At 46.0% G+C, this 13416-nt stretch overlaps 1 protein-coding gene across 1 annotated transcript in view; it reads left to right on the forward strand.

Moving 5' to 3' along the window:
* The window catches only part of STX12 (syntaxin 12), a 222213-nt gene that overhangs the window by 183317 nt on the left and 25480 nt on the right, over positions 1-13416 (forward strand). The window contains exon 7 of the mRNA XM_086957486.1: positions 5582-5654. Coding sequence (XP_086813612.1) covers positions 5582-5654 — 73 coding nt within the window. The remainder of the gene's footprint in view (positions 1-5581; positions 5655-13416) is intronic.

Below are 13416 nucleotides of genomic sequence, written 5' to 3' on the forward strand. Positions count from 1 at the left end.
CGTAGATTTTCCGGTGATCCATGTATGGAATGTAAGCTGCTGCCTTTGGAGTCCTAAATTAATTGACTAATGGAGATCACGGGTGGGTATCAATCTTGCCTGGAGACAACTTGGCCAGTGGGTAACGAGTCCAGATATCCGGCATAGAGAGCGCATGATTACTGCGTGTTCTGTGTCTTGATAGGCTATATGTTCCTAACTCATGTGGCATCTGACTTTATGGTGTGTTGAGAGCGCATATTCCCCTCTGGTCATGTGTGCTTTATTGGTGCCAATCTCCCTGGACCCTTGTAGTGGTGCTGGGCCTATCTGTGAGATTGATCTATTGTTTCCTGTTAATGTATTTGTATGCCAGCTGTGTGACCTATCAATCAGTGACCCGTGGGCCTGGGTGTCAGAGTCTGCCTTACTATGTACTTGCAAGTCAGGGTTGATGTGCTGGGTAGGGGATGGGCCTCGAGTTGGACAGACCCTGGCCAGGTGGAAACTCTTTGATGAAACAGCTGGGGCTGGCAAAGCAGTCCATCCCTAAAAGGACCAATCTGAGTGCATGGCGCTGACAGAACCCTCCCCTGGCAGGCCATCTTGCGCTGGTATGCCGGCTTTATCCCTTCCTGCTCCCTGGAAGGCAGGCTCGGTGAAAAGGCAGATCAGGAGGGGCTGGGAGGCAGGACCCTTGCTTGACCTGCCTCAGAATCACCAGACTTCAAGGGGTCTCTACCTAGTAATCCAAAGGAAAAATACCCCCTTTCTTGTAATCCGTGCGTACCGAGTGACAGAGGGGACCGAAGGCGCAAATGTACTCAACCTTCTACAGTACTGGCTGGGATCGGGGAGGCAAATGAGTCCTCATTGGGACTTCCAGGTCGATGGGCCTTCTGGTAGTGCCATTGGAAAGCATTGCCTACGATCAGATGGCTAAGGGGCCTCGGTGCGACCAGTTGGCAGGCCATCTGGTCATACTATGCCTTACACCAAAGGGCTTCCGCTTGCCTTTGGAGAGATCTGCGCGCCAGGGGCAAGGAGTCCCAGTTGGGCTTCAGGCACGGGGCCCGCAGGCACCTTATCATGAGGTGAAGTGGAAGAAGACTCTTCGGGCCCAAAGGAGCCACTGTCCTGGGCCCTTGACCTTCCAGCAGACTGGCGGACGGAGCCCAGAGTGGAAGCGCCCGGCGGGCCGGGTCAGAGCTCCTGAGCCCTGATGCACCTAACCTTCTGGAGCCCTGGCTGGGCTCAAAAGTCCCATTCGGGACTTCCATGGCGGCTCGGACATCTGGTAGCGCCATGGAAAAGCATTGTGCATAACTAGATTGCCTGGGGGCTCTGCGTATATATTGCACCCATCTTTATCATATTATACTGTAGCATTGTATTAAACAATCCACCCTTCTTCCTTAATACCTTTCCTTTCACAAATTTCCAAGTCCTAATGTAATGCATACCAATTTATATAACTAATTGTATAACATATCAAGACATAACTGTTAGACCTGCCATCTTTGGCGTGGTTACCCCGTATCTTTTTGCCTCTACCTCCTGTATTTCTGATGCTGTGCTGGATTTCGTTTTTGCTGGTTTAGATGCTTTGGGCACTTTGACACTGTTGTTCAGTGTCAAAGTGCAAGTGCTTCCTGTGTAAATTGTTGTTATGATTGGTTATCCATGATTGGCATATTTTTGTCACCAAGAAGTCCCTACTAAAGTGCACTGAGTGTGCCAGGGCTGGTGATAACAGATGCTACTAGTGGGCCTGCAGCACTGATTGCGCCACCTACATGAGTAGCCCTAAAATCATGTCTCAGGCCTGCCACCGCAGAGCCTGTGTGCAGTCTGTGAACTGCCATGTCCTCCTGATCAGTGTCCCCACTGGCCAGGCCTAACCCTTCCCTTTCTGTACACATTGGTCACCCCTATGGAAGGCCCAAGGTAACCCCTTGGGTAGAGCATGTACTTGTGCAGGTGACATGCTCTGGTAGTGAATTAAAGCCATTTTCGTTTTTCACTATTTTCACTATTGTAAGGCTATCTTGCCCCATAGGCTATCATGGGGGGTGCTGGCTACAGTGGCTACCAGCATATCTTCCCATAGGAGCAAGATAGGACATAAAAGTCTGGTATCTCTGAACTCAGAATTTAATAACACGTCTTTTAGAAAAGGTTGTTTTTAAATCCTGTGTTTGAGAACAGCACTTTTAGAAAGTTGCTGTTCTCTTGTCTGACCTTTCTGGGTGCCTTGGCCTGTTTGTGAAATGACTGTCTGGTTTGTGAGTGATAGGGGCTGGGCAGAGTCTGAGTTGGCCATCCCTTGGCTGAATAGCTCCATCTGCATCCAGAGTAGTGGGAGGGGGAAGCACCTGGGCCTGAATAGTGCTGTGCCTGCCTTCCACAATGCTGGCTCCACCTCCTGCTGGGCGGCTGACGACCCTGCACCTCTCTCTGAAAGGAAAGGAGAGGCCAGGAAAACAAAGTGCTCAAGGAACACCCAGAACTGGTTCAGACCGGGCTCAAAGCCCTCCTGCACAAAGGGATCGAAGACTTTTAGGGGTATAAGTACAGGACCCCTGACTACAGAAAATTAGATCATCCTGGAATCAAGAAGGAACCTCTGCCAAGGAGAAAGCTGAAACTGAAGAGGGAAGACTGTCCTGCTGTTGCTCTGCTGGACTGACCTGCTGTTGCTTTGCTGCCATGGAGAGGGGAAGGACTTTGCTTTGTGCTGTGTCCCCTTGCTTGAAGGAAGGAATCTCCAAGGGCCTGAGCAGAGCTGGCTCCCTGTTAAGTCCCAGGAACAAAAGGACTTCACCCCAGCTTCCCTGAACTCGGCTGAGAGAGTTCTGTCCTAATTAGAGTGCTTGGGCCAGTTGTGGTGCCTCTGGAAGTTGTACCTGTGTTGGGAAGCTGGAAACCAAGCTTTTAAAGACTTTCTGCAAGTGTTGTCGCATTGCTCGCTTGCGGAGCGCATCCCCGACAGTCCGAGGAAATTCCCGCCACTACGAAGGTCGAGATCGTCGCAGCGCCTGTTGCCACTACCAGAGCCGTCGCATCCTTCGTTTGCGGGACGCACCAGACCGGTGCGGGAAGATTACCATCGCTGCGAGTGTCGTTTCAGAGCCTGTCATTGCTGGGTGAGATCGTCGCACCGCTTGCTTGCGGACCGCATCCCGTCGCTGCGAGTGTCGTCGCAGAAGCCATCGCATCGAGGAGCTGCGAGAGAGAGATCACCGCTGGTCCGCGCATCGTCGCAACTCCAAAGATCATCGCATTGTGCCTTTGCGAGAGAACTTCCTACGAACACTAGGCTCGGGAATCCATACAAGTCCGCCTTCCTCTCCATACAGACCGGATTCGTCGCAACACGCCCGCTGCTGCAGCGGGGTTGTCACATCGCCTCCCCAAGGTCTTAGCAACGCATCGCTTGTTTTCCACAGCACCTGCATCTGCTTTGGAACTTTGTCGCTTTTAAAAGGTACTGTTGTCGCAACTGTGAACTTTTAACGCAACTGTGGATTATTTTATCGCAACCTTAAGAACTCTTTTGCAACCATATTCTTGAACTGTGTATGTTGGATTTTTGTCGTTTTGGTCTTGTGTAGTTGTGTAAATACCTTCATTTTTCTAAACTGTTGTGGAGTCAGTTTATGGTGTTTTCATTGTGTTGGTAAAAATCCTTTACACATTGCTTTTAGATACGCCTGACTGCTTGTGCCAAGCTACCAAGGGGGTGAGCAGAGGTTATCTCCCCCAGTTCTAACAATAACTAAATATATATGCTGCACTTGTACTATCACTGTACATAGACTGCTTACAATCTTACAATTACTAAAACAATATAAATTAGTAACCTGCCTTGTTGGCTTTGACAAGGCTTGTTAACATTTTTTTTTTGCGTGACTTCGTGTTCTGTGGCAACCAGTTCAAGATGGCACTATTCTGACCTACAATTAGTTATGAGATTTGACTTTGTAACATTGTAGAATCTTGTCAGGGCTGTCTTATAATGCCTCTAGATTTTTCACAAATGTAAACTTTTCTGGTGTATATAAATGGATCAAACGGTAATCTGAACAATCTTCTCATTGCATGTTTTTAGTTAACTTTTATTAATGCCATATTTGCAAATCTTCCCTAGTTTTATTTGGAGTTTATGTTCCATAATTATATTTTGTTTTTTTTTTTGTTAAAACCTCTCTGATTTGTCATATAAAGACATTAAAGTTATTGACATTCAGGTTATAAGCACTTCTTGAAAGATCATTCCCTTTCCTTCCTATTTGAAACTCAGTACTTTCCTGACACCTTGATCCCTTGTCCTCACCAGCTAGATCAAAATCAAATTGTCTCCTAATTCCTGCTGAGGTACAGCTTCCCATTGTTTCTCACATTGGTTTGGTCTGTTCAAATACCAGAGTGTATAGACATTTTAAATGTAGCTATAAATACAGAGAAGTCCAGCATAACATAATTTCAGTGTGAGAGTACAGTTGTAGAGTTGTTCAAACTCTACAACTGTACTCTGACCTGAGAGTGAAGCAAACCTCTACAGTTCCACAAATGTATAGGCTGAAAATATGTGTGTGTGTGTATATGTGTAAATTACAAGTGTACCTTGTTTAGACAGATCCTTCATAATCTACTTGACTATTTTGACATTTTGATAGACCTAATAATTAGTGCAAAGAATCTGAACAGGTTGTGTGTGCGAGAGCGAGGTCTTGAAAAAAGTCAACAAGACTGCTTCATGTTGCCCTCACACATCCCCAAGTGGAGCCCTGCTTCATTGTAGGGCAGTGCTCCTCGTCGGGCCGGCGCTGCAATGCCCTACAGGTCCCCCAAAGGGTCACTTTAAAGGAGATCTTTTTTTAGAAATTGCTGTATGATGAATACAAGCGAGGTGGTAAGTGCAGTGGAGTAGTGAATGTGTGGCTGTGGATTAAAACTGATTGAAGAGGTCGCAAGCAATCCTTTAATAAGTGGACTGCCCTGTCAGGAATAAAAACCTATTACAGGCAAATGCTACCATAAAGGCTTGAAAGGAACCCTGGTAGTCAGTTTTCAACAACTGGGTAAAGAAAAGTACTCTATAGTCGTGAATGAATGAGCCTCCCTCAGGTCTCTCTCTTAGTAATTGGTCAACATGTTTTGCGCCGATCTAGTGGTCTTAAGGATCCGTGACACTTCGTCAGTACCTAGAAAATACATGATTAACTACCCCACACATTTATGGTGCCCCTAAAGTGCTACCTACTGTGTGTATGGTTCAAGGTCCAACCTAACCACAAAATGCTAATAGACTTGTCAGGTGGCACGGAGGTGCCGTGCTCAAGCGTGTTAAGAGTTTGAACAGTGCGGACCGGTTGTCTGCACCTACCCTCTGACTCCCCGGAATTTTGGGGAGATTATCCAGCCATGTCATTGTCTTGGGAAGTCTATTTTTGCCTTCTAAAACTATATTATGTTTTCAGATATGCCTTCATTTAACATCCAAAACCTGAAAGCGGTTGCCCGTACACAGTTCTTGTAAGATCAAAACCTAGTCCTCCTAAAGCTGTAATGATGTGGTCTCATCTGTTTCCTTCACCAGGCAGACATTTTGGATGTCAATCAAATATTTAAAGACTTGGCTGTGATGATCCATGACCAAGGAGACATGATAGGTAAGTGTTTGAACATTTGCCAATTAAGATAAAGTAATTGGTCCTTCAATAGATATCTCACATGGTCAGTAAATAACTATATTCAATGAACCCCGTTACTGTACAGTGTGGTCGTCTATGATTGTTCACCACATATAATAGACCAGAGCGACCATGTGGTCAGCCAAATGCCAGGGAAGATAAGAAGCAATCATAGGATACATCCTCCGCCATCAATATATCAATAACAAATAGTATCCTATTTTTATAAATGTCTAGGCTAGACCATTGACTAATCCACAATCTAGATTGTTTATTATGTTTGACCCTCACACACCCTATTGGTGTTATGCTTTATCATCGGGTCTCATTTTGGTCTCTTAAAAACGAGGATGTGCTCTACTGTATTCCAGGGAGCACTTGGGATAATTTCCTGCCAGTGACTTTACAATAAAAATTAAAAAAATTGGCGTTCGTGGTATGATAAAAAACCATAAAAGGAGTGCTTATGGAGAAATGGACTTACACCCTAAACATGATTCAGCTCTCCTGGGCAGAAGTGTAAAAAAAACTGACACACTACATGGAGCTCCGCAAGCCGCAGAGTGCATTAGATGAATGCCGTTCATGGGGATTTTAGTGCCAGGTGCTTGACCGCACTGTACAATCATCTCGAACGGCACAATGCAAGCGGGCGCTGCTTCCTTTCTGCAGCTCGAGTAGATTTTTACTCGAGCTGCAGCTTTCTCAACGTGAATGGACGATTTCTCAAAGCAAACAGTCACAAGCATATGCGGCGACTCGCAATGAGAAATCTGATTTTCCACCCTGGCCAACTTGATGTTGACAATTGTGAATGAGGAAAAATCTTACCGGGAGGTGGATTTTCCTTGCTCGCCAACTTGACGTTGACGAACGCGAGTGCAGAGTTTTTCGAAACTCTGCGAGCTCCCCGCCCAGACAACATGAAAAGCATGCAAATGACTAAATCACCATATACCACAACGCAGAGTATTGGGTCACTGAACTTTCAGGATATCCTGGTACATGAAAAAAGAGGGAGACATGCCCCTGTAATCCCACCTTCATCAAGGGTGCACCTATTATTTGCCTTTCTCCTCCCCCTACAATCATCGATTTAACTCTTTGCATTGTGTTCATGGTTTATATGATGTATTGTCCTAGCCCAATAGACGTTAGGCTGGCTGACATTATTAGACCATATCATACCAGGGCATTTAGTCTTTTATTCTTGATGAAAGTCCTGAACCCTGTGAGGTGTGTGAGGGTTTACATAATAAACAAGCAAGATTGTGGATTTGTGAATGGTTTAGCCTATAACTTTATAACAATAAGAAACTGTTTGGTATTGATTTGTCATCAATGATCTCATTTTATATGTAGCAGTGCCTGCGAGAGTGTGAGTTATTGTTACCTTAGGGCACGAATATATAACTGTTGAATTTCTATGGTTTTGTTAGTTTTAAACCGCATATAACGTCTCTTTAACCTTTTAATGCAAAGTAAGATAGTATCATACCTAACTATATCTTCACTTTAACCTTTGGGGGGTTTTTCAGTCGATTTCTAGTTTTTTTTTAACTTGCATCCAACCCCTCTCTGGCAAGCAACCCAACGCTGCACACATCCTTCTGGCCACAGTGCAGGTGGTCTTGCAGGTCCTGGCAGCACTCATGCAGACATACTTAACCCCTTTACTGCTAAGGCACTGATGCCATTTTCCATTCATTTTCCATTGAAATGAATGGAAAGTTCATGACGAGTTACCCTTGTCATTAGCGGCGAAGAGGTTAAATTGTCCAAGAGTCACAACACCAAAATATAAAAAGTGGGCCTATTGGCTTTATCAAGGGGTGAACATATCAGTATATCAAAAGCAAATCTATCATCTTTCTCCATAAATCACCAATATTTTTTATCAAATGTATGTTTCAGTAATTCACACAATGCAATGTTTAATAATAGTGATCATTATAAAAATCTTTATAAACATTTCATGGAAAAAATAAAATCAACATGCCTGTGGGTCTTTATTTTAACATAGTTAGGTCAAGCCTAGCGCAGCACGCAGCACTGCTCTAGGAGATGACCTTTTGGAATCGGTCATCTCTTTTCAATTATTCTTGCTTGTGCTGGCAACCACCATGCGGGAGCGAGCAGCAGCGCATGCAGGTTTTCAATAAGCGTGGCCGCGCGCGCTTGTTTACATTTGCCTGCTCGCACCCGCAAGGTGGATGCCGTCACAAGCACGAGTGTTTCAAAAGTCCCTTTCACTTTCTTGCCGGCTGATCATGTCTATGTGCTACTAAGCTATGGACAAGACGCAATTGGAGACGAAGGCTTGGGGATTGTTTACATTGGTCATTTTCACCACAATGGGATCCACTCGCTGCCTGCCAGGACTGTTTGTTCCCCTTTGAAGTATCTGTGAGTATCACGAGCACGAGTGTTTCAAAATTTACATTCTTTTTTTGGTTGGAATATATGGTGACAAAGCCTGCCTCATTTCATGTGTTCCAACATAGCTGCTATTTTGGTACCTGGAGGGAGCATGTACCATAGTGCTGCATGCTCTTTCCTTGTGTTGACGACTTTCTTTTGTAGAGCCCACCAACACGACAAAAGTGCTTTTTATTATACTGATTTCCCACCAATAGGTGTTTTTACATCCTGGATCGAAGGCAGGTTATTTCAATGTAAACTGACTTTTCTGTAGATTTTCTTATGTTTCACTTGCTCTCTTTTCTACTCTAGCTGTCTAGTGGTTATGATGCTGACTTTACGAATGCTCAGTGCATTGTACTACTCTGCCTGGTTTTTCATGAATCAGCCCCAGACTTGCAGCAATGGGAGAGGGGTGTCTGCTCTACCTCAGCCTATGTACGCTAGTGTATTCTTTATTTTTATTTGGAAGATTCATGTGATCGTTTAATGTTTCTCTGTTTTCCTTTTTCACTGTATTTGCTCTCCTTGTATCTTCCTGTCGCTCACTCCACTCTCAACGTCTCCCGTGCCTATATCGACTTTTCTCTCTTCAATCTCCTCATTTTGTAATATCTTTTTCTTCATCTGTGCCACATAGATATCTCTCCCAACGCTCCGTCTCCTATGCCAATATCAAACTCATTTGTTTGTGGGCTGTTTCTTTCTTTTAGTTTCTCAGGAGCCTCGTTTTCGTTTACTGTTTTACTCGTTCTTAGTCCCTCCTCCTCCCCCTTTTGTTCTCGTATAACTCTTTATTCCTCGGGTCTATTGAACTTCGATTGCTCATCAGGGTAGGCTACAATTATCAAAGTACAGCTAATGAAAACATAGTATTATTCATAATTTGTGGACTTTCTGCTTGGGTAGTACAGTTTTCAGAAATAAACATAAATGCGACTGGATTGACATGTTTGGGACATTTCTTGCTGGATGACAGGAAACCACAACCTGGACAGGTGTCTGTGTTTGGTTGATGCTAAACAATTTCACAGGTAACTTTTGTTTCGTTCTCTGACAACTTCTCAAATCATGTTCCTCAGCTACACTGTACTTTGGACAAGGCCGAGGGCCTAAAAACTGGAGCCTGACGTCCTTTACAGCTGCTTGTCCCAGTGGAAAGTGTATGGGCTCCCTAAGGCTTACTTCGCATTCTTTCTCCTGAGCTGGGCAGTAGTTTCGAAGACTTGGTCAGCAATGTTAACATGGCCTATCATGTTGGCTATATTCAGTGCCATTCAAATTGTGTAGCATGGAGGACAAAATAAGGCAGCAGTGTTCATTCTGATGGAACAAGTAGGTGGATGAGCATGTTGGAGTGTTACTTAAAGGGGCTTAAAGGTTTTTCTTAAAAGGAGCACATGTAAATGAATCTCAGTAGTAACAGAAAGCTCCACCTTTTTCTGGGTGAAAAATATTTGAAAAATAAACTATGCCTTTTATAATGGTTGTAAATATTAAATTTGATGTGCAATTCTGAGATACCTAAAATGTTTGTTTTCCTGCAGTATTCAGCATTTTTTAATATTTTTCTTTTTTAGAACTATGCCTAGCAAACGAGAATTGGTCAAACCAAAGAAAAAGGCACCCAAATTATACAGGCGAGACCTATTGGCTTTGCCAATGCTTGTTTTTGGTAAAGCTGTTTGTGGGAAGAAAGACAGACTTTTGTTTTTGTACTTTACATAAAACCAACATGCCACTGAGTCTTTCTTTCAATATTTTTCACCCCAAAAAACGCAGTCAGAAACAACCACAAGAAAGCTATGCACTCCAGCTGAAGTACATAGATCTCCATCTAGGAGTGTTTTTGAGAAATATGTTAAGTTCTCCAGGGGTCATGGATTCAATGACCCAGATGACTTACTGTTTGTTTTTAACTTTGCTTGGGGCTTGCAGCACTCTCTGCAGCCCCATGCAGCATTAAAAAAAATGCTTGTGGTTCCCCTGTCCCTTTTAGGGATATCACCGAGCTAAAAGAAAAAAAGAATTAAAGAGCCCCCACAGTGCATTACTGGGTGCTCCTTTGAGGAGCAATGAATAATAAATGAGAGGTTTTTTTAAAATTTTATTTTCGGTGTCCCGGTGCCCACCTGGGACACCCTTTTTAGGCTTCACGTTCGCTGTGCTTGTGATATCTATTGTATTTAATATAAATCTTATGAGGGGCTTACATCCCACCCTTACTTTTTATTTTTTTACTTACCTTTCCTCTGTTTCTATCGGTTGTAGCATATTATTACCTGTTGTTCCTCTTTTTAGGTTTCTGTTATCAGTGTCCCATGGCCCAAGTACTCTTGTTCATCTGCTTTTGTGGAATTTGTTTTAGGTTTTGGCTGCTGTTTTGTTTTGTCCTCCACCGACAGCCTGCATTTGTCTGACACCTTTTACTAAAATCTCCCCCTGTGAGTACGCCTTTCAAGCACTCACCGTGCAGCCTGTTCTGCACCTTCACCCCCACAGCTTTTACAGACCGGCTCACACCACGAAAGCTCGTCTTTTGCTCTACTGTTTATATTTGTTCTTAATACAAACTCCGCTCATCTTAGATTGCCTTCTCCATCAGTTTGAGCATTACGTCAGATTAATCCATCCACAGCTTATTTATCGGTTTAGAACACTTGCTCTGCTGAGTCATGCTTGTAGTGCTGTCAAGCAGGGAAGGGAACACCTACGCCACAGAGTGGGGCCTAATCTCCACACTACGAAGGACTCCACACAGACACGAACAGCTACGGGCCGAAGACCACGAGCGGTCTTGCGGCCATTTATTTATACCCGTCCGGCGAGCCCGCTGTCAGGGTGTATGAATGCGTGCCTGCGTATGTACATGTGTGCATGCGTGCGTGTGCAGACTGGGCCGGGTGGCTCCGTCAGTACATCCCTCCAAACTCCTAGATCTTTAGTCCCTCTTAAAGGGGTGTTTGTCCAGGACCCAATGTCCAGGCAAAGTCTTTCAGTCGTTGGCTGGGAGTTGGATTGGGCCGGAGGTTGTACCTCTGATTCCGCTGGATCTCAGTGCCTCCTCCCTCTCCAGCACACTCCTCCGAACTCCCAGTTGCGCCTGTTGTACCTTCGCTGCTCACGGTCGTCTCCAATCCCGATCTTGCTGGAGGGGTGTCCTCCTTTGGTTGGCTTGGCAGTGTCTCGCTAGGGGCCTGATCTTCTATCTCGTAATCTACGTCCACAGACACGGGCCTATCCGCTTCTGGACTCCTTGTGACACGCCTAAACCAGGATACGTTCCGCGTCACAGCTCTATTGCCTCTGGTTGCAGATATCATGGTGCCTTGTACGTTTACGACTTCCCACACCTCAGGTTCATATGCTGTGAGATATTTCCAGTTGCGGTATCAATTCTTCAAAATCACCTTGTCACCGACTACCAGGCACCTGGGTCTCGCCCTTCTTGACCAGCTTGCTCTTTCATTTGTCCGTTGCCTTCTTAGCTGAGTAGCATTTTTGTCCATTGTTGGCGGATGCCAGGAGGGACCCGTCGGCACACTGTCTCTTGGAACCTTTTTAAACAGTACGTGCGCTGGTGCACATTTGGTGGTACAATGGGGCGTTTGACGGTACGCACTCAGAAACTGCGACAAACACTCCTCTGCTACTTCTCCTCTCTCAACCCCGATCTGAAGGGCCTTGTTTAGCGTGCGCATAAACCTTTCGACCTCGCCATTTGCCTGAGGCCATTGTGGCGTGATTCTCCTGTGACGAATGCCCCGTGCTGCCAGATACGTCTGGAACTCCTTCCCTTGAAAAGGTGGGCCGTTGTGTGACTTTATTCCATTAGGTAGGATCATCATGGCAAATGTTCGGTCTAGCACTGCCTTGACATGGACAAACGCAGTAGATGGCACTACTTCGACCACGGGGAAACGTGAGTGTGAGTCTATTATCACCACAGTGTGTCTCCCGTCCGGGAAGGTTCCAAAATCAATGCTTAGCTTTCTCCATGGTTCTGTGCATGGCTCTTCTGTGATGACCGGGTGTGGGGCAGGGTCTCGACCTGTGATGTTGCACGAGTGGCAGTTACGCACCTCTTCTTCAACTGCCACGTCCATTCCGGGGAACCATACTTTGCTGCGCAGCCGCGCTTTTGTCTTCGACACCCCCTGGTGGCCCTGATGCGCGAGTCGCACCGATTCTTTTCGCAGGCTTGTGGGAATCACAATGGCGGTGCCACGCAGGACTATTCCCTGGGGCCCTTCGCTAAGTTCGCTCTGAGCCTGCCAGATCTGTTGACGAAAAGCCTTTTCTTCAGCCATGAGGGCTCTTGCTCCATCCACGAATGCTTCCACCTCTTCTGTGTCCTCTTGATCCGCCACGGAGGACGTGACCTTTCGGTGCCGAGACAGAAAGTCTGCGGGTTGTCTGCTCCCGGTCGGAAGATGACTTCAAAGCGATACGTTTGCAATTGGACGGCCCACCGTTCTATCCTCGGGGGGGTGGGGGGGGGGGGAGATAGAGGCACTAATGGTTTGTGGTCTGTGACGACCTTGAACTCGTGGCCATACAGGTACAGGTGGAAATGGTGGCAGGCCCATTTAATCGCTAAGGCTTCATGCTCAATCTGTGCGTAACGCATCTCAGTCACCGTGAGGGCACGACTGGCATAGGCCGTGGGAACCCATACATGGGCCTCTGTCTCTTGCATGAGCACTGCGCCGAGTCCGACCGGACTTGCTTCCACTACCACTTCCGTGCGGTGATGTTGGCGAAAGTATGCCATGACTTTATCGTCAATCAGAGCATCCTTTATTGCTGAGAACGCACCGTCCTCTTTTGCTGACCATATCCAAGGTTGTCCAGTTTTGGTTAGAGCGCGCAGGGGTTCAGCGAGGGAGGCCAGGTTGGGGATAAAACGACCGCAATACGTCGCCATCCCCAGGAAACTTCTGACTTCTGTGGCCGACGTGGGCCGAGGCGCCGATCGGATGGCCTATGCTTTCTTCGGGTCGACGCGCAGTCCATCTCGAGACAACAAATATCCAAAAAAATCCACCAACTCCTGGTAAAAGGAGCATTTGGCTCGGTGTAGGGTAAGGCCATGGTCCGCTAGGCGCTGGAGGGTGGCTCTAAGGTGCGCATGGTGTTCCTCAAGTGTGTTAGATAAGACAAGGATATCATCGCTTAAGTTGATGACGCCAGCAAGCCCAGAGAGAGTTTCTTTGATTGCGTTCTGGAATACCTCAGCAGCCGAGGAGACACCAAAACTCAGCCTTTTGTAACGCCGTAGGCCGACGTGCGTTGAGAAGGTTGTTATATTGCGGCTGTC

The sequence above is a fragment of the Lissotriton vulgaris genome, chromosome 2_1 (genome assembly GCF_964263255.1).
Source record: "Lissotriton vulgaris chromosome 2_1, aLisVul1.2, whole genome shotgun sequence".
Classification (NCBI taxonomy): Eukaryota; Metazoa; Chordata; class Amphibia; order Caudata; family Salamandridae; genus Lissotriton; species Lissotriton vulgaris.